The 21,506-nt window shown below is 39.6% G+C and overlaps 1 protein-coding gene across 5 annotated transcripts in view; it reads left to right on the top strand.

Moving 5' to 3' along the window:
• The window catches only part of PLEKHG1 (pleckstrin homology and RhoGEF domain containing G1), a 135,368-nt gene that overhangs the window by 91,317 nt on the left and 22,545 nt on the right, over positions 1–21,506 (top strand). For all 5 annotated transcript variants that reach the window (XM_069852122.1, XM_069852121.1, XM_069852120.1 and 2 more), the window contains 2 exons: positions 10,847–10,947; positions 15,878–15,947. In XM_069852122.1, the coding sequence (XP_069708223.1) occupies positions 10,847–10,947; positions 15,878–15,947 (171 nt within the window). The remainder of the gene's footprint in view (positions 1–10,846; positions 10,948–15,877; positions 15,948–21,506) is intronic.

Here is a 21,506-nt window from a genome sequence, read left to right as displayed (position 1 = left end):
GCATATGAGAAGGATCACAGGCATTGGAAAAAGTAGTTTTATGGCTGTATGGTATGACTATATTGTGTTGTGAGCAACCAGAAGTAACCTAAAAAACTACTGCGTGGTAAAGACGACTACTTATGTTGTGACATGAACGGGGAGCTGTTTTTAATCTAACCTCATGAGAAATATGCAATGCCAGGGTTAAATATACTGATACATGCTTCTTATCTGCATCATCACTACTCCATCTTATTTCTGCTGGTAACATTCATAAGCATCTTTCATTCAACATGTTCCCAACTATTTTAAAGACCCTGAATAAAATGTCATTGTTGCCTTGTGTTTTTGCCTAGCTCTACTTTGCATCCCCTGCTTATCTATCAGCTAGATTGTAGAAACTTGTTGGGGCAGGAATGTTTTTGTCAGGTGATTGCCAAGCTTCACCTTATGGCTGGAACTGCATGCATTAAGAGGGCACAAAAGTATAGCCATAACTTTGTGTTTGTTTTAGGGTCAGCTCTGTGTTTGGGCAACACAAAAGAGTGAGTTATACTGCAGTAATAAATGAGCTGTCTATAAATGTACAGTGAGCCTTTCTCAAGCTCTGGGTTGGAAAGAAGCAGCAGCAACGGCTGCTGCTCTTCTAGGGAGCTGCAGAATTACTGAAAAGCCTGACTGCCACAGCTCTTGTCCTCCCTTTTTTTGCAACAGGGTGTAAAAAGCTCAACCATGCTACTTGCAACCACCTACTGCTTTCTAAATGTGAATGAATATAGATAAAATGGTGAAAATTAATCTTTTGTTCTGGAAACTTTATCTTTTGGGGGTAGGGGCAAGGGGAAGACATAGTTAAATACAGAATGAGCCATTTAGGAGTGCTGGTAATGGGCAAGGGACTCCTGGATTGAAAGCTTTGCTTCTGTGACAGTAGTGTTGCCGATGAAGCAGGAGGTTGTTTTCCCTGGTTAGTGGGGTGTATAGAGCCCTTCTGGAATTCAGAAAGTAACAAAAGAGATACCTGTTCACCTCTGTCCTCTGGCTTGCCAGTGCTCACTGGCAATGAATGAGGAGCTTGAAAAAACAGACCAACAGCTCTGGGAAAGCACATTTATAGAGGGTGGATGGCAAAACCTGGAGGAATAGGTCTGGGAGCTAAGAGACAGGAGAGATAAAGTACAGTTTATGCTGTGAAATTTTCAGAAAATATTTAAATGTTTTACTAAGATGGTACATTTATTTTGTAGAATAACTGGGATTTCTGTAAAGAAGTTGTGAAATTTAGAAGTGATGTCTTAAAGCCAAACAAATTTCTGCATTTCCAGCCAGACCATAGTTTCTAGAATTTTATTTGCTTCTTGTGGCCATTTTTATTTTCATCCTTGGAAATTTTGACCACTTTTAAATCTCTTGTATCATTGTTATTAAATATCGCTTGTCGGTGAACAGTGTTCTTCTAGTAATCCATAATCTTTATACCTGAATGCTTAACAAACCACACATAGCATTCTCTGTCTTTTGTGCTCTCACCACTCTCAGGCTTGAAGATGTGGAGGTAGCTGTTATTATTAGTGGTTTCATGAGATGATCATTTTGCAAATAAGACACTTTTAAAAAGTTCTCATTTGCAAACCAGACACCACTATAAGCTTCCATTTCATTCCTGTTCATATATTAATAATAAAAGCCATCCATAAGTGTCTGGGAATCATGTGCTTGTTGAGGTTAAGATAAATGTGTTTAGGATGTGTGCAGATTTTCTTGATTATGCTGGGTTTGCATTTTCATTCTTTGGAAAACAAACTCTTTCAGTTTCCCTTCTTGTGTTTTAAAATAAACATTTCTCTTCTGGAATGTCTCCCTTAACTTGTAAGCATATCAACTTGTAACATTTAAAAAATGTTAACAGTCATTTGCCTTACAAATTGGGGGAAGTTTATTTAACAGGGCAGGGGTTTACAGCACAAGACCCAAGTTCCTTTCCTGGGTGATTCACACGTTCAGAGGCTAAATATGCCTTAATAATTCTCTGTGCTTTGCTTGACTATGATTCAGTAAGGTTATACTCAGACCAACTAAGCTGTGTTGAGAGAATTAATTTGTACATATCTTGATGAACTTTGAGGTGGTTGTGGTTTTTTATTTATAATTATTAAACATTTTCAGCTGGTACTTCTTAAAAAAGGTTTGGATTATTGAATGATGGTGATGGAGATTGATGCTGATGATGTCAAGCCTCACGTGCAGCCTTAGATTTAGAAATCTTTAGAGCACTTACTTCATCTGCCTGTCAACTTCAAAGTATTTGACTTTCCTATTACTGCTTAATGTTTTCATCTGATTGTCCTCATTAGTGTAGCTTATTTTTTCTGTGTTACCTCTTAACACTAGGAGTTTGTTTCGATGGGGGCCTCATGCAGCTCTTTAATGAAATGTCAGTAAACTACTGACAGCATTTTGTTTTATTGTATAATAATCTCCATCCACTCTCTGAACTTGCCTCTTACTGCACTCTGAGCAGTGAATCATCAGCTTCTGGGAAAAATTCCTGTACTTGTGGTTTAGCAGGGAGTGCTGGCTGATACCTGAAGGTAAACATGGAATGTGTTTTTAGTCCAATGGGTTACAACTTCAATAACTTCAAAAAACATGAGTTACGTGTCATTTTCTGTTCCCAGTGGTTTACCTGTATTGTATTTACAGATTATGGACAATTTAAGGGACTTGTCTGTGTACAAGTCCTGAATCCCAGCTTCAGGTTGAGTGCTCTTAGTGTATCTCTATCAAATTACAGTTTGATTTAATTGACAGCCTGCCTTCCAAGATGATATTTTTAAGATGGGAGAGTTTGGCATGAAATTTCTGCAGTTGAACAAGGGAATATTACTGAGCCTTGTTTGTGTTTCATTAGAGCAAAAATTCAATTTAGCAAAGAAAGCAAAATCCATGAAAGCAGTCCACCCAAGCAGGTTGGCAGTTTAGTGCTGGGTCAGCTGGTGGCAGGCTTTGACCCTCCAGAGAGCTTGCTAGACACATTATTCCTTCTAAAATAGCCCAAACGTGATACAAGAAGAAAGCAGGGCTTAGGCAAAAAGAAAGGATGTAAAACTATACACCAGCGGAGGATGCATACCTCCTAGGAGGGAGCTGTGGGACAGTGCTGGAAGTTGACACAGGGATAGGGACGAGAGAATGTGCAGAGGCTTTGAAGCAGTGAGGGGGGAACCCACAGCTGCAGAAAGCTATGCCACTACCTGCCATCCATGCATAGTGACAAGACTGTTGTCCTATCCCAGGGATCTTATGGATGAACTCAGTGCTACAGCCTAGGGAGTGTTAAGGGACCTCTCACTGGCAAAGTTTTCCAGGGTAAATGCTTCAGTTCAGTCCCTGGGACTAGCTGTGCTCTGACAACTTGAAGTCCTGCAACGAGATCTCCTGACTATTGCATTATTGACATTGACGTGCCCTAGAAATGTTTGACTTTATAAACAACCCTACTTGTGCTTAGGTTTTACAAGAGCACAACTATTCCAAGGCAGTCTAAACCAAAGAAAACACGTGTTTTAGAGGTGCAAGGCATAGTGTTAGGACTTGGAAATTCCTCATGGCTAATTTTGGCACACATACTCCCTCTGTGGCTTTTCATGCATGTGGATCAAGCCAAGGGGACCTACTTGGGGTCACTGCTTCCTTAGTATCTGTAAATGGAGCAGCGATTTGACATTTATAATATAGGTGAAGAAGTCACGTTGATTATAGAAAATCTGTCATTCAGGAGTAGCTACATGAAAAAAAAAATTTTTCTTCCCCTTCCCTTCTGTAGGTAAAATTTTAACATAAAACTGTTAAATTTGACTTAACTTTAATCTATTTGCAGAACTCTAACTGGAAATTGTAGGGAGAAGTCTGTCATGATAACCTTACTCTGCAGTGTGAAGCAGTGAAAGGAAACTTAAATGTGCTTCTCTATTCTTAGTCTTCCTTCGTATCATGTTCTCACAAGTGCTCGTGTCGTCAGTCTTTGCCTTTTGTGCATGCATGCAGCTAAGTGTCATCTTAGTGTATCACACCTGCTTTATTGCTGTTATCCACAGGCTGTGTATGAGTTGACTGCACTTGTGTACTGGGTATTTCTGAGGAAGCTGGTCATAGGCACAGCTGGGTGTGGGGAGAGGACTGATGCCAGCGAGATGGCTTCCGGCTAGTTTCGCGACTTCACTCTTCTGCAAAGACGCTAGAGAGGAAAGAGGGCAATCGCAAACAACATCTTGTAACAGATTGTACAAAGCATATGGATAACTTTGGCCGTTCCCATCTGGGGGCTTGCTGGCTATCAGTGGTGGAAGGTGTTCTCCTCACCCTTCTCCCTTGATGGCAGGGTCAGTCGTCTGCAGGAAGGTGAGTGCTTTGGAGGCCACATGCAAGGCCCAGTGGAGCTGTTCCCAGGAGCTTTCTGCTCCTGTTGCTGAAGTGAGCAGAGGAAGATACGTCTTCAAATCTGTGTCGTCTTTAAAGAGACCCTGGCTTTGACTGTCAGTTGGTGGCCGGGCTGTGCTGAGCAGCGTGTAGTCCCAGACAAGTGATGATCCTTCAGACCTGTCTGTGCTTTGGTTGATGTGAGGGTTTTCCTGCTTCAGATGTCTTTAAAAAAACAAACAAACAAACAAAAAAAGCCAAATAACACTCCCCACCCCCTTAATTTTCCAGTAAAAGTAGAAAATGGAAAGACATGCTTGCAGAAAATTCCTGTTTTATTTAGGTTGCTGTTTTTACCTGTACAGAAGCTGTGTGGTGGACAGTGCAAGCATTTTTTTGAGGTTTGATACACTGGCATTGTTAATGTGCAACATCCATAGCAGAAATAAAATACCGTTTTGACTTTTATGTCACTCAAACTGCGTCTACTGTTAAAAATATGTCTGTTAGTGAAATGTAAGTTTTTTTCTGTATTAGCCTACGGCGTGACTGTTGTGCTACTTACAGCCATACTGGTTGTGTTTACTTATGTGGAAACTGGAGATACTTGCTGATAGGTAGCACATTCTCACCATCACAGCAAAGAGCATTTTTAAAGTTCCTCCCCTCACTGTTGAATCAATGCAGATAAGACACAAGCAGAGCGGCTACCAGTTCTGCTTCTCCTACAGATGAGTTTCAGAAGCAGGAGATTAAGGGTACTAGTTAACTTGACAGGCGTGTATTTCTGCTTGCCACATGGGAATATGCCAGGCTGTGCCTGGAAGGCGTAAAATGGCAAGGGCTTTGACATGGGATGGGAGGTAGGAAATGATTTTAAGAGCCATTGATGATTTCAGTCAAAATGAAGCTGCCTATAGATATGTAACAAGTTTTGACTTATTACAGAGACTGAAAAGGAGGAATATGAAAGACAGAAGATGAGGGAAGGAAAGCAGTCAGAAATCCATTGAGTTTGGCTGCATGTAATGTTTTGCTATGGGTACCTCCAAATAAACCACTGTGCAGGTTACAGGAGATCTTGACTAAAATGGTGGGCTTGTCTTTTTCCATCACAGAAGGCAATGACAATAAAGGTAGTTATGAAAATAGTTATGAGAAATCCTGACATAAGTGTTTGATGTGGGAAGGAGATGGATTTGATTTAGATCTCAATCAGTCCTTGGACTCATTAAGCCAAAGGAACCAGACAAAAAGCAAAGTGAGTTTGATTTACAACTGCACCTTTGCTTTGCAGGGTGCAGCTGTGCTTTAAGTAATTGAAAAGAGCTGCAGTGAACTGCTGTGACCAGAATTCAACATCCCTGGCCACCTGTTGTGGATAGTATGCTATTTTTTGACCTAGAAGGCATTCAGAGTATGTTGCTGTACATGCTGGATAAATCTGTAAATAAAATAAAAGGAAAAACAATGGGGTGGGTGAATTGGTACATGTTATGATTACCTGCATAACTGGCAGAATTAGGAATGGGGAGCACCTTATAGTGGTTATTCTGTTGTACAACTGTTGCCCAGCTTTCTCTTTGGTTACGAGTATGTAGATAATTTTGCCAGCATGGCTCTTGCTAGAAGGCTACAAACAGGATCCCATTTGAGGCATGTTTTCCTTCTGGCCTCCTGCCTTTTCCTCAAAGCAGTGTGGAAGCAGTGCTTAGGTGGCCAAGGCTGTTGAACCAATTCCGTATTTCTTCTTTGCACAGCCATCTGTGACATTTGGGCCATGTTCATCTATGCTGGATAGAGGGGAGATGAGCAAAAATATGTCCATGAGTATGGTAATATCTAGGAGTAAAAACTACCTTAATAGCATTACAGATCTAGGAAGTATCAGAAAACTGGGGTCTGAGTGATGTTATGGCACTGCTGGATTAGGTCCTGCTTAATTTAATATTATGTATTCATCATTAGGCTGGAACACTAGAAGTCACTGGCGTTTTGCTAAGTACCTTCATTTAAGCATTTTGGGGTCAGAGACTGAGTTTTCCTGATGCAAGTCCTCAGATTTCAAGTAAAAGAGCATGTTGCTGAAGTCCAGAGTCATAAGGCAGCTTAGCTTTCTCCTGCAGCCTATTTTTAAGCATTGGAAAGCAAGGTTTCATGATGGGTAGAATCCTTCCTCTTTTCTTCTTTTTTTTAATATTAGTATTGAATATCAATGCTAGGTGCATTGTGTGCCTGCTTCCTGGTGAAGTTTTACTTATGCAACAGTGCTGCTCTTTCAACAATTTTTGTTATCTTTGATGATACCCATATATGCACAGTCCTGCCCTGCAACGGGATTACTAAGAACTTCTGTAGTATATGTGCTTCTTGGAGGGCAGGATAAAAATTGATGCTTGTTTTATGAGACAGTGTGGCTTTTATCCATTCTTTTAGCGTTACCATGCATTTAGCATTACTATTAACATTACTCATTTTAATGTGCAATTTTAACATTGCCACATTATTGAATGACTCCTTATTTATTATTGTTCAGCCTGTTTTTAAAATGAAGTGTGTGTCTGTTTTCAAAGGAAAACCTGGGTGGCTAGATGGAAATGTCCCACTAATTTGCATTTATTTCTAAAGTTTGGTCATGGAAAAAATTACTTTAATTAATATGTGTAGATATTTTTGCCCATTTTGTTCTTTTCTTAGCGGTTATCTCTCATTTCCAATTCATATAATTACGTTTTAGCCTTTGAGGTTAATGTTGTCATTGTTTTGTTCCTCTAGAGATCTATCTTATGTGATTACAGAGGAGGAGATGGTAGTAAGGATATGCAGCTTCTAACAGACATTCCTTCTGATAGATTTGATGTGATGAAAGACAAGTGGGGAGAATTCAAACCCAGCAAGGAAGGCAGGGCAGTCTGGCAAGATTCTTCTAGTTTTTGGAGAGTTTCAGGAAATAGGATGGAGAAATTGCGCAATACTATTAGAGCAAACCTTGCTCCATAAATCAACCTAAGGCAACTGGCATTTGTGATTTGGTTTGTGGTTGTTGTTTTTTTTTTTCTCCTATAAAGTAAGCTAAGTATTTTTGCCATAACTGCAGAGAAGCAATAAAAGTCTAGTAAAGACAAAGGTTCTAAGAAAATCATTCAGTGCCGACAGAAGGTCCAGAGATGCTGACGAGAAACAAATAAAATGAATAAGGCCAGTGCTCTGTTCTGATAAATTTCATTGATTTCTGCACCATGTCATTATGGCTGTAGTCCGCCCTGTTATCTTGTAGCTTCAAACCTTTCATTATGGCTTTAGACGATAACAGCTTTTGATACACTGCAGGAGGTTGCAGTGACTACCATGGGGTTAAAGTACCGTTTGCTAAGAAATAATGAGGAAAAAACCATGGCTGGGTAGCTTTGATCTGCCTATGATGTTGTCCTTGTGGAGGACATTATATGGCAATACTGCATCTGTTTCCTGGATGAGTTCATAAAGCCTTTATGAGAGCATATATGCTCTATAAAGCAGTATAACCAGAAGGGTCTCACTTGCTGTGTTAGTACAAGCAGTACAATGCTGCTCTGTGCCTCAACTTGATCAGACTACTGTATCAAGGCTGTCCAATGCCCACCTCTTTCATGTAAATGCAGATATCAGAAGCTTTTTGCTGCTGTGACCACCCTGCTGTCAGTGCTACGTTCAGCAGTCTGTGTCTGGCTCAGGTATCTGCTTACACGTGTAAAAGCAACATAAGCATGTCTGTAACTGTCAGGCTTGCACCAGTCTCAAGTCAGCAGTGTTAACAAAAATATAAGAGTGAACCATGAAAGCAGTCCCCAAATCCTGTGTGATTTCCTAACATATGAGGTGAGATACAAGGCACCTCTGAATCCCAAGCATTTTAAGCAAATAAACATTTCCCTTTACTCTAGGTAATCACAAACTCAACCATTAGTTTCTGGTTTGCTTCTGATCTGTTGCTGGGAGGAGAAAGCAACCTGAAGCACAGTCTTAAGGAACTTTTAGCAAAGGAGAGCATAAGCTGTGGGTGTGTGGCATAACCTGATACTAGCATATGCTGTGGGAATGCTGGAAAAATGCCAAAGCACCTGCAGGCTGCTGGTTGGCAAGTACATTAGAACGTACTTAGTTCTCTCTTTCTTACCAAGAGTTGGTAAAAGACTGAGAAGAGTGTGAGTACGTTGAGGAAACTGGAGTAAGAGGACAAAAGGAGCACAAACCAGTTCATACTTGTAACATCATCTACAATACTGGATATAACTGTGGAGGCTTTGTTTTTTTCAAGAAACTCAAGCTATGTTGATATGAATGAATTTGAAAGGTACTCCTCTTTACTCAGTAAATACATGCTCTATGGAATTACCGTAAGATTTCCATTCCTCTGCTATCCACCCTGTCATATCAGCTCGAGTTGCTGCAATGTTCCTAAAGTGCTAAAAATGTTTTCAGAGGAACACAATTGCACTGGAGTTTTTCTGTTCTTTGTTTTTATATGCAGTTCTGTAGGAGTGGGCAGAAATGGTTATTTATATGCATCATTGGAGTAGCCCTGAATGTATCATCTGCTTCTGCCTTTAACCTAGCTTATTGCTTGCTGCAGTCCTGTCTGACTCACCATCCTGAGCCCTTTACTCTTCTGCAGCTTCTGACGATAAGTAAAAAGCCAAGGACAAGTTCAGGGAATCCCAGCATGGTATTGCAATGACTTACTGCACAAATACATTTTGGTGACAGGCTTGGATTGTGAGGCTGTTGTCAGCTATGAGACACGGTAGAGTACAGGTCAGATGCCGTCACAGAAAAGATGAGGTGCCTCTCTGGAGACCTGCCTACTTGCCTGCTTGCTGCTGCTTGTTGCTGTTCTGAAAGACACTGAAATTGCCTTGCAATAGCTTGCTTGCTTTCCCTTGGCAAAAAAATCTGAGTTTTGGGGGTGATCAGGTGTATCTTTAACTGGAGGTGATGAAAGAGTGTGGATTATTGAGCATTATGATAGGGGGAGGGGACAGGAAAGCCTACTGATCCCTAAACCTGAGTCTTCGTTACACTTGCGACTCTGCTGACAGTATGTCAGTCAGTATGAAGGATATGGGGATGGAGGCTTGAGCACTGCAATTCTTCACCTTCCTTATGAGGGCATCTATAATCCAAAAGTCAGATCCATGATTGATCCAACCCCTTGGTCTTCATGAGATGTAAACAGAGAATAAATCTTGGTCAGTGTATGTGCTTACGGAATGACCTGAGTTGGAAGGACCTCACAAGGATCATGGAGTCCACCTCCTGTCCCTGCATAGAACAACCCCAAAATTTATTTCTATAATACTATGTTCTATAATACGTTTTTCTTTATGACTCTGGAACACAGTTATATCTTAGTTTTCATGGTCTTGTTGATGTTTTGCAGGTCTCCTTTTTTGCAGCACCATGGAATGCTGTGTTGCTTTTGGGAGGTTGCCACACCACGTTGTCTAGCCCCAGGCTAAGGGATTTTATTTATTTTTATTTCACATTGTTTCAGCTGTTTTCACTTTTACTTTATTTCCATTCTCCAGCAGAATTTCTTCATGAATGTTGCAGCACATTGGGTTTCTTGGTTTATGGGTTGTTGTTAGTTAAGCAGCCTGCTGGATTTGTTTGACCTTATCTAAGAAATTTTAATACTGTAGCAGGAACAGTATGAAAGGTGACACTTTGGTAGCTGAGCTCTTATCAAAGTGAGGGAAGAGATGGGAAAGTTGTTCTCCCAGAACACTGCTGTTCTGTGCTTTTTCTAGTTGCCTTGTTCCTGTTCAATTAAAGATGCTGAGTCTTGTAAATGCAAAAGGAAATCTTTGCTGGAGTATACAAAAATACAATTTGCAATGTATTATAATTGTATGTGTGGTTAAATTGAATGCATATATGTGCATTGAGATCTGTCCTCGACAAACTCTGTGTTGCTTTCTTAACTAAGATTTAAAAAAAAAAAAGAATTTGCAGTGGCTGTTTTTCTGAGCCCCTGTTGCTTGTATTCTTTCTGCTCTTCGTTACATAGGTTTTCTGTTACTAAGACTGCATTAAATAATATTCTTCATCTCCTATTTTTATAATTTTTTGTCTTTGAGCTAGTTAAATGGTCAATTAAACTTCCATTGTGAGTGAAATCTGGACACACTTGTCTATCAGTAGCAAGAGAAATGTTGGCTGGCCTATTTAAGGGCTGTAACTTAGCGTTCAGTCTTTTGTTGTTTTCTTGGTTTCAATGAACAGATAGGTATTGTTACCTTTCATAATAGAGTGACTGTTCACAGAGGGGCTGCTGAAGGCTTTACTGTAATAATAAGGTGAAACTGATACAAAAAGACTCATCTTGTACAATAAAACATAGCTCTGTTTACTGATCTAGAAGAGATGGAAATGTCTGAAGGCCTCTTTCTCATTTCTCTTGTAGGACTACCTTGACTGTATCACTGACCAGACGAAGCTCTCCTTGGGGACAGAAGAGCGATCAGCTCTGTTTGGAAACATACGGGATATCTACCGTTTCAACAGGTAAAATAATATTTAAGAAAATGAAAACAGTTCAATAGTCTGTGTTACTGTGGAGGGAGCAAGCCAAGCAAATAGTCATTTGTCCCTTTAGAATAGCCAAGGTATAAATTGAGAAGTAGACTATCTTTGATGCTCAGCGGGGTTGGTTTGCTGAGATAAGATTTTTTTAGCTATTTATTTTATGAATCAAATGTGGTCTCCATTTACATTTTTTTTTTTTCTTCACACTAGGTATTTCCATGAATTTAAGTCTAACCTGCTCTGTGCCTTAACTGAGCCTAATGCAAGACCACTGTGAATGAAATTTTTGCCTTACTAGAGAGGCATTGGTTTATTCCTACTGTCTTGGGTCCTTTTGTGTAGTGTTATACATCACCCAGGTCTGGCTTTTGTAGTGTTTTATAGTATGAGGGACTCTGAATTAATTTCTCAAAACAGTGTTCAAGTACCTTTCCACTTATTGAAGGCTTCTGTTCAGTATCTTTGTAGTCTTCTCCAAAACTACGCAGATGGGATTCTAGTGTACATTGAGAGCCTGAAGTAAAATTTCTCACTTGCATACCTTGTGCTACATTACGTGGAACCTGTAGCAGCTGCAGTTTTAGTAGCATGCAACTGCTACTTTCTTCTGAATCCTGTATTACTAGAAGAATAATTAACTTATTCAGCATTTAAGGAAAACCTCACTATTTGATGATGTGAGAAATACATTGGCATAAAGTTCCTACATCTTTTATATCCCATTACTCTTGTAAAAGCTCTCTTACCTTTGCTGTATAGTTGACAAAACATCTCCCAAAATACTATGTTGTTTGAAGAAGAGCAGTTGATTTAACTGAGGATTCTGTGACTAGTGTCAAAGGGCATCTTCAATGTTTTTCTGTCATCATGGAAAGCTACTTTAAAGTTCTTCAGCTGCTAGGAGCACTGTTCAGTATCAAAGGGAAGAGCGAGAATGGATCAAGTCAGAACTTACAGACAAAGATGAAACCTAAAATCTTTTCCTGAAACTTTAACCAACCACTGCAGAGTAATGGAAATAAGCTTAACTGGAAAAATTCGATGTCACACTTCAGCTACATCAACTGACTTGCCTAAATGTCTAACACCATGGAAAATATATAGTGGTAGCCTCATCATATGTTTTAGAGCAATGACACAGTGATTATGATCCTGCAGCTTCTTAGCAGTCACAAGATGGGAAAAAAGCAATTGCAAATGTTACCTTATGAAAATACCTTCAACTGTAATCAGTCATTATACAGAATAAATGAGTTGCAAAAAAAGATTTGCAGAGGTTAAAAAGAAAAAAAAATGAAAAAAAAGCAGTTTGAGGCAATTTTAAAACTGACTGGAAGGTTGTCAAAAACCTCTAGTAAACTACTAATGTATTTCAGGCCTTCTTATTTAAAATTCTATGTGGAAATTGTGAAGACTGAACTCTCGTTGTACATCCCAATATAGCTTCAAGGATTAAATTCCCTCCTCTGTGAAACTTGGCCTGTAGCTTCTGGATCTTGAACAAACTCTATTGCCTTTTTATTTATTTTTACCTTTGAAAAAAGTCCATTTGGCAGTGCTCTGTTAGTAGTTTCAGAGACTTTTTGTAAGCATGATTTTGTAGTCTCAGAATTACCTTGGTTTCGTCAACTTCGAGTATTAATGATTAATGATTTTAGTCTTGGGGTTTTTTTTTTGGACTTAGTATAGATTAGAGAAATGCGCACTGATCTATCAGAACTCTGTTCTGAAAGCGGACCCCTGCAGATAAATGTGTTGAAGTTTAGTACTTCTACTAACACTCAGACATCCTTAGGAGAGGCCAAGCTGATAACTCTACTGCTGACACAGATTGTCCTGCATGGTCCTTGTCCATAGGTGACTATTGAAGCATGCAAATACAGTTCACAGCTGTTTTCTGTAGCTGCCTTATTCAGCAGTTCCTGTGCTCTGAGCTTCGTGGTGGTAAGGGCTGGCTTGTTGTCAGAAGAAGCCTTTGTAAAACCTGTAAGACCTCACCTTTAAGGGAAAGTGTTTGATTTTTTTTTTTGCCTGGGTGGAAAGAAATTAGTCTTGGTGACAGGATCTTTTTAATTTTCCAGAACTTTGTGACGAATGCATTCTACCATAACGATCACATTTTGCCTCTTGTGTCCATCTTTGTTTTGAATGCTATACTCTGTCAAGTGTTGAGAGAATGAAGTTTTTGAGACATGATGTTACACTAGCATTTATGGCTAGACTGCTCAGTACTTGGGTCATGAACTGTTCTTTTTTTTTCTTGGCATGGGTTCAGGAAAAAACATGCTGCTTCCTTCCTGTGCCTTACCATTCCTTCTGTTCCACCAAAACTGCTTGTCTGATGCCCCAGTCATTACCTTCTTTTGCTCACTCTCAATTCAGATCAAAGTGGAGGAGAAAACCACTTGTCTTGTTTTAAAATGGTGTGGTGGTGATAGAAAATCAATGAAGTGCTTTGCCCAAATCATGTGTACAAATACAGTGATTATTTTCAGACCTATAAATGAGTTTATCTCATTCCTCTTGATGTCCTGTAGTCAACAGTTTGATACCAACCTGTGCTTTGTCCCACTGAATGTCTTCATCCACAAGGAGGGAAGATAAGTGTATTGTCTTGAAAATAATTGGGACTTGAAAAAAAATCAAAGCATCCTAAAAAGCATTGTAATGATACTTCTGTTCATTTGACTGGAAAACAATGAATGCACTGGGTGAAAAATTGCCAGTCTCTTTATGCTTACCTCTCTCATCGCAAAGGAATTGGCTGTCGATGATAATTGTACAGATTCAGATTTTTTCCAGCTCATATTGCATAACAAAGTACATGGTCTTGAATGGTGCTGGCACTTGAGACATGCTTAAATCTGAGTCTTGCTAGTGATTTAGATCCAAGAATATGGAGTTGTTCTAACAGTGCTCCCTTGTGCTCCCCTCCTGCCTTGATGGTAGGTGCAAGAGTCGCAGACACCAAGACCTGTGGTGCCATCTATGAACAGCATAAAACCTCTGGATATTAAAGTGAAGGGAACTAATGTTTTTCTCTATTATTTCTTCTGCATCCTGCCAGGTATTTAGATGTAGCCTATAATAATAGCCCCACTTTTTCATGTCAGCTTGGTACTTTAGGGATTTATTCAAGTTTTTCAGGATTCTTGGGCATGACAGGTTTGTGATTTTTAACAGCGGCAGGCTGCTCTCATAGCAATCCCATTCTCACCAGCCAGGTGCGCAAGAAGAGAGTGCAATATAAGTAAAAAAAAAAATCATTCAGAGCACAGCCCTTACACTATGGGCTTGTGCTGAAGACGCAAGCCACTAGCACATTTACTGCCCAAGCTTGGACTCATTGCATGAATGTATAAAATCTTTTAATGGTGCATTACAGTATCCTGGAGGAGAAAAATGTGGTATCATAAGAAAGCAGTAGGAATAAAATGGTATTTGAGATGCTACATACTCTAAGCCGTCAGGAGAACATCTGCCTGCTAGAAAACAGGAATCCTCTGAGCCTATTCAATGTGTTTGATGTTGTTTCCAAAACTCATGTGTGGGATAGTCAGTCATTATAACTAGTGCTACGGTCACCATTGCTACAGCAATGCTTCTTTTGCTGATGTAAAAAAGCTTCGTGAATGTGGGCTATCAAGAAAGGGTCATATTTTTATTCCCATATGGTAAAGGGAGAAATTGATGTGTGGAGGTTTAATTATTGCTGTACAGAGTGATTTAGTGACCACTGAACCTAAAGTCTTTGTCTTTGTTCCTTGTGACTGATTGCTGATTTCTCTCCTTCCTTCCTCCAGTAATTACAGAAGCAAAGAACAAGTCAGGAAACTTTTCTGGTTTACTCCTTTTCTTACTTAGAGAGGAAAATTGTGTCTGCTTTGAGGGGAAAAGGGTAGTTCCCTAGATAGAGGCTTAGCACCTCTTATGCAAAACTCATTCAGGGAATAAGCTATGAACTGGAAAAAGGTAGCCCTAAATGGAAAATTGGCAGAAAACTCAATTTCTTCTCTCTTTTTTTCTGCGTATGTCTTTTAGTAAGACTAAAGACTATTTGGATCAAGGAGAGGCCTTTGAGGTTTTCTTCTGCTCGAACTCTTTCTTTCACTGAATTGGCTTTCGAGAACTGAATTTCATATAACAGTGAACATGCTCCCTTATTGCTTTGCTCCTGTTACAATGAACTCATTTCCTGCTTGGCATGTCAAAATTATAAGATCCTCTCAGTAAGGTTTTATTTTTATGCATGTAGAATTTTTATATTCCCTTTCAGAAAATGTTTTCCAGGCTAACTAGTTTTCCTTAGTGAAGAGACTCACTAAAGGTAGGCAAATTTTCTTGAGTGAGCTTATTACCATTCTTCTTGTATGTGTAATACAACCCTGGTTCTCATTTGTGGCTTTCAGACCAGCTTCTCATCCTCATCAGTCAAGTAAAGCTGCTAGAACATATGAAGATTTTATAGGACAGGGCATGTACTTCAATATATTTTAGATTTTGTTAGTACTAGATTGTGTTAGTTGATATACAAGCTGCACAACTGTCCCAACTTCACCACTATAAGTGTCAGAGAAGAGCTGTCAAACCAAGGAAGGGCTGCATTTTTGCTTAGGAGATCAGCAATTCATGGTCATTGTGATGACTTGAGTTTTTCAATATGTGGGAATACCATTTTCTTAGCTGTTCCTCTGCCTCCAAAAAGAAAGAAAAGAACACTACAACCCAACATGATGGGGCATCAAAGGGGGTTTATTCCATTTTTAGGGCTTACTATGTTGTTAAGTGCTTTGGGCGTCACTGCCATGAATGATGGCTGTCTGGCTGCACTGTTTGGCTCTGAATATGCAGTTATGTCTATTTGAAGGTGTGCCATAATTGTCTTTCCTTTTCCTGTTCTTGGTTTTAGTGAACTTTTGCAAGATTTGGAAAACTGTGAAAATGATCCTGTGGCTATAGCAGACTGTTTTGTTTCCAAGGTAAGTGGCTACTACTGCAGGACTGCAACAGAATACCAATTGCAGAGTGATATGGGAGAATAAGATTAATTTATTCGCTTTTGAGACCTAATTCTGACAGCTTGTGTGACTGCAGCCAAGAAAAATCACCAAATCTATTGAAAGGGAAGGAATTTCTCTTAGTAGATGATAGGAATATACCCTTGATTTGCATTTTAAACAAAAATCAAGAAGAATGTGTTATTTTCTTCCATAAACGTATTTGAACTGGTGGAGCTGCTGATCTAGAGTTCGCTTTTTAGATCTTCTTTTGTGGGGTATTACAGAGATTCTTTTTTTTTTTTACCTCCTTTATTAATGTAAGTGATCGAGTCGTACTCCAGTTATGCCTTGTCAGCTTAAAAACAACTACAAAATACCACTGGGGTGCATTTTTAGAAAAGGCAATAACCTTAACATACTTGTGACCGTATTGGTTTCTGCCATATCTTTAGTTTTCATTTTAGAGAGGGTCGCCCAAAGTCTAGCCTGAAGATTCAAATCTTATTCTCTCTGAATTACTTCAAATTTTCTGAACATTGATCTGACATCTATATTCTGTTGGGCAATTCTGAAGCCAAAAAACATGGAGAAGAAGTTATTAGATGCAGGAGAAATACAGGGAAATGAAGTAGGTGTCCTTCGTTGTAGGAAACTCAAAGAGATAGTCAGGGAGAAGGGGAATGGTTACAGTGGTAGGACAGGTAGGAAAACAAGAGTTAAAGTAGTTTGGGCTACAGATGACTGCAGACTTCACGAGAGAACCTATATATGCCTTGAATCTGTACCGCCAAAATACATTAAGAAATAATGCCGTTTGCATGGTATATCTGGGGGAAGAGGAGTAGAAGAGGGGGCATGTATCTGTTTAAATTTGGATGCTCTCTCTATAGGTGTGCTTGCCTCTTTCGATTATGAAGAAAAACACAACAAAACCAAAAAGACAAACCCTATCATGTTTTATACTTTATCTTGAATTCAGTTTGGGCAGCACCAAGCATTCAATGTATTAGGTCTAACACAAGGATTCAGGATTAACTGGGCCATGTTTTCATGGTAGTCCAGTAATATGTTTGGTGCTGCTGGGACACAAAGGATTTTATTATAACAGGAAGTCATGATACCAGCTTAGTGCTGCTGTTTGACTGGACCGCTTGCTTGAATCATAGAATCACAAGGTTGGAAAGGACCCACTGGATCATCAAGTCCAACCATTCCTATCAATCACTAAACCATGCCCCTCAGCACCTCATCCACCATCTTTTAAACACCTCCAGGGAAGGTGACTCAACCACCTCCCTGGGCAGCCTGTTCCAGTGCCCAATGACCCTTTCTGTGAAATATTTTTTCCTGATATCAAGCCTGAACCTTCCCTGGTGGAGCTTGAGGCCATTCCCCCTTGTCCTGGGCCTGATCACCCAGTTCTCTTGCATGTGCTTCATGATAGCACTCAAGATCACCTGTTCCATGACTTTCCCTGGCACTGAGGTCAGACTGACAGGCCTGTAGTTCCCTGGATCCTCCCTGCTACCCTTCTTGTAGATGGGCACAACATCAGCCAGCCTCCAGTCAAGTGGAACTTCCCCAGTCAGCCAGGACCACTGGTCACGTTTGAGTCATATTTGAAAAGCTGTTATTTATCTAGTAATTGATATTTTGTAAGCACTGAGCAATCTTAGTGTTGGCACTACTACTGCAGAAGTAGGATGTCTTTTTGCCCCATTGCAGTGGGATTTATGGCATGCTGTTATTGCTTCAAATGACCTGTATTGAACTGAAGGAGAGAATGGTATAAGAGCAAGTGCAAAGTCCTGCTTCTGGAATGGAATAACCCCCTGTGCACACTGGGTCTGGATGTCTAGAAAACAGCTTAGCAAAAAAGTATCTGGGATCCTGGTAGACAAGAAGTTGAGCGTAAATCAGCAGCGTGCCTGTGCAGTGAAGGCCAATTGTGAGGCCATCAGGATAGTTACAGATACCACAGTTTGGAGCTGGTAGACCCTTCTGCTTTATTGCTTGCTTATAGCTAGAACCACTGGGACTACTCCTGGCTGGGGCTTGAAACAGAGGTGGTGCAAGTGATAATAGCAAGTCCAGGAAAAAGTTGTGCTCGTTCACATTGGCCAGCTGAAAGGAGTTTTCTGCTAGATTGTTAGTACCAAAATCCATCTGCATATCATTGCTTGTGCATTTGTTTCCTTGTCAAATACTTTTAGCATTTGTATTATTGGCAGGCAACTGCATGATGGCCCAGAAACTGCTAGGGATTGGAGTCCTAACAAGCATTTCTTAGCTTCGTCCAGAAAAGTGCAAACACTTAAAAGCAAAATCAAACAATACCAAAATACCCCACAGTTCTGGTTTTGGCCATGAAGATGTCATTACAGCAACTGCTGACTGTCTTAACAGACTCCAGTTGTCCATTCTTGGTTGCTTGTATCTTCCCAGCATTGAGTAGTGGAAATAAAACTGCCTTTTTTGGCAGTATGCAATCTTTCAAGTCTTATGGGACTTTGGCCATTTATTGTTTGACTGCTTTGAGTGTGCTAGATCTTCCCTGTGAGTCAAACATGGGCATAATATCCTGGTGAAGTCATAGCTAACAGCCTCAGCTAATGGATATGGCTCTGCTGGAGCTTCTTTTATGCTTCCAGTGGAACTGTGCTTAGGTTACACAAGCTCTGGCTCTCGTGCCACTGCTTTAATCCTGCTGGTTCAGCTGTGAATACTGTTGCTGTTGAGAATTTAAGCACGTCATCAAGTTTTCGCTGTTACAAGTGTGTTTGCTTTCTGCATCTCTTGAAGAGATAAAGCATATCTGCATAAAGCAATAGCCATATTTTTCTTCATGTGAAATGACATAAAGTTGGTTTGCATGTATAAAGACAGTTATGGTTAAAGTAACTCTGGAGGTTGTTGTAACTAAAGTGTTTGATACTCATGATAACAGTTTAATTTTTTAATGTCTTATTTTGGACTGGTTTTGATAGACTATTTCTGTGAACTTGACTTTATTATTTGGGTTTGCTCAATAAAATTTGTTGTATAGCATATTATACTTCCCTCACACAATCCTATATCACTGCATTTACTGTGTATAACTTGCACGGTTGAGTGGTAAACAGCCCTGCAACTTTTATTTTTAAGGGAAATACAGTAAGGATTACCAAATCACATTAGCACACAAACTAATAATTGTGGATTTGAATTTGTTGTGCTAAGTGCCCAAAGTAAATAGCTCTGAAAATGGCAGCTTTTATTTGTTAACAGGCTTCAGCAAGATGACTTGAGTGTGAACTAGCCTAACTAACTTGAGTGTGAACATAAAATTCACTAACTGATAAAATAACCATGCTATGCTATGTCTTTATATACTTATTTAATAACAACTTACAATATTATATTAACTCCATCTGCTTCCAGATATTTTAATTCATTAATAACTCACAGGCAAACAGACACAAATGCAGAAAAGCAGGCTTTTTAAAAACCTGTTGTCTAGTCATGAATTGTTGCCTTTACCTTTCTGCCCCAGGGTGTAAATGATATGGACTGGTATTTGTTTAAACAGTGTGGGACGGCTGCTGCATAGAAAAAAACCTGTCACTGAGGGTAGTGGTGTTCTAGTTTATTTGCTACCAACCCTGGTCCTGCCTCTAGTCTGGAAGAAATGTATTAACTCTAGTACTTTATATGTCTTGGAGACACTTTGCTGGTAACTGTAATCAGAGGCTGATTAAAGGGTTCCAATGCAAGCTTAGCTACAGTTTGATCATTTACATAAAATATTGCTTATAAGTTTTCTTGCCAACTCGGTATTTCATTTTCATAGCAATGATGCCGATGTTAATTGGAAGACTGATTTTGGTATACTAGACATTTACATTTAAGTAAGTTGTTCTGAAGGAGAGTTAATTCTGGCAGGTAGCTCTTCTCATTCAGCACCCCAGAAATGCAGAGTATGTGTTTTTTGAAAGACACCCCAACAGCTTAACCAAGGAGAAGGGGAGAATTACTCTAATCTAGCATCACATGAAGAGGAGATCCAGGCAATTGGTTTCAGTTTACACTCTCACTCAGCTTATTTTCTCAGTCTCTGTTTTCTTTCAAAGTGCCTTTTATGGCAATAAAAGGGACAGTGCACCAAGAGTTGAGAGAAGATTGGGGTTGTAGTCATGTGCTTTAGACTTCACTTAATGTGGGGAAAATGCACAGTGAATCGATTCAGCGGGGGGGGGTCAAGTTTAGTATAGCTGGGATCTGCTTATGCTTGGCTTTGCTCTTGAGGATGACTTGTAGTCAGTGCAGATGAACTCTCAGCTTAGGTCTCAGTATTTGCATCCTCTCCCAGAAGAGCTTTGAAACTACAGATTAAAGTTTATCTCTGGAGTGATTCCAGTCTCCTTGCAGAGGTAATTGTTAATTGATTTGAAAACACTTGAAGTGAACAAAACAACTTTCAATCTGGGTAATTTTAAGAATGTGCAAAGAAATACTTATAACTGGCATTTTGCTTACAATGCAAAAGTATTGATAGTTCTGTTTTTTCTGTTGCTTCTGAACATAGTTCACAACATTGGCTTTATCCTGTGTGGCTTCTTCTTTGATATGCTTCTTGTAACAGAGTGTTCGCTGTGGGGAGTCTGCTATGAAGTAAAGAGGACCAGCTGGGTGGGTGAATCAAAAGTCCTTCTTTGACCCTACAGAGGTGTTGGTTAACCAGGCAGGCAGAGAGAATGGCCATCCTTAGTACTGTGGCTTCCCTATGCTGTGGAAGAGCCTGTCTTGGCTGTGACTCTCTTGGCCACTCTGCCAATGCATTCATGTGAATCCTGCTGATGCCCAGGCAAGGTGTATGATGTTGATTCATGCCAGCTTCCTAAGTTTGAATGCCTATCAACAATCTAATTCTGGAGGCAAAATACATGTAATTGACTTCCTATTGGCATTATGCTTGCATAGCTCAGTAAAAGCAAATGCTGTCAGTAAAAGTGAATGCTCTCCAGTGGTTCATGTGATGAAATGAGCTGTGGCACAATGAAGTAAGTATACACATAAGTACAGTATGAAATTTGGTGTCATGGCTCTGCAGAAAGCAGGGATGATTGTGAAACCATTCTTAAAGTTCTTAGAGGTGTTGAGAGCATGAAAAACTGCCTTTTACTTTTAATACAATTTTGTTGAATTTTATAGCTAGACTGAAATTCTTTTAAAATGAAAAATCCTGTTGAAAGTAGTCTTGACCTTGTGTAAAAAAAACCCCAAAACGAAACAGAAAAGACCCAAAACCCAAAGCAAAGAGTGAGAATGTGAAAGGCTCCTGGGGCTTTCAGGCTTACTTTTGATTTTGTGGTGAACATGCGCTCAGTCCACTCTGAAACCCTGAAGCATTTGGCCTTCTCTGTTTTGCAGATAATGCTTTAATTTGTTAAAATTTCACAACATATATTTTTTTTTCCTTTTTCTTTGAAAAGCATAACAATGATGTCACTATATTTAGGAGCAGAAAATATATATATATATGAAAATAAAATGGCACAA

This window comes from Phaenicophaeus curvirostris, chromosome 2 (assembly GCF_032191515.1).
Source record: "Phaenicophaeus curvirostris isolate KB17595 chromosome 2, BPBGC_Pcur_1.0, whole genome shotgun sequence".
In the NCBI taxonomy this organism is placed as follows: Eukaryota; Metazoa; Chordata; class Aves; order Cuculiformes; family Cuculidae; genus Phaenicophaeus; species Phaenicophaeus curvirostris.
This window is presented reverse-complemented; position numbering and strand designations above follow the sequence as displayed.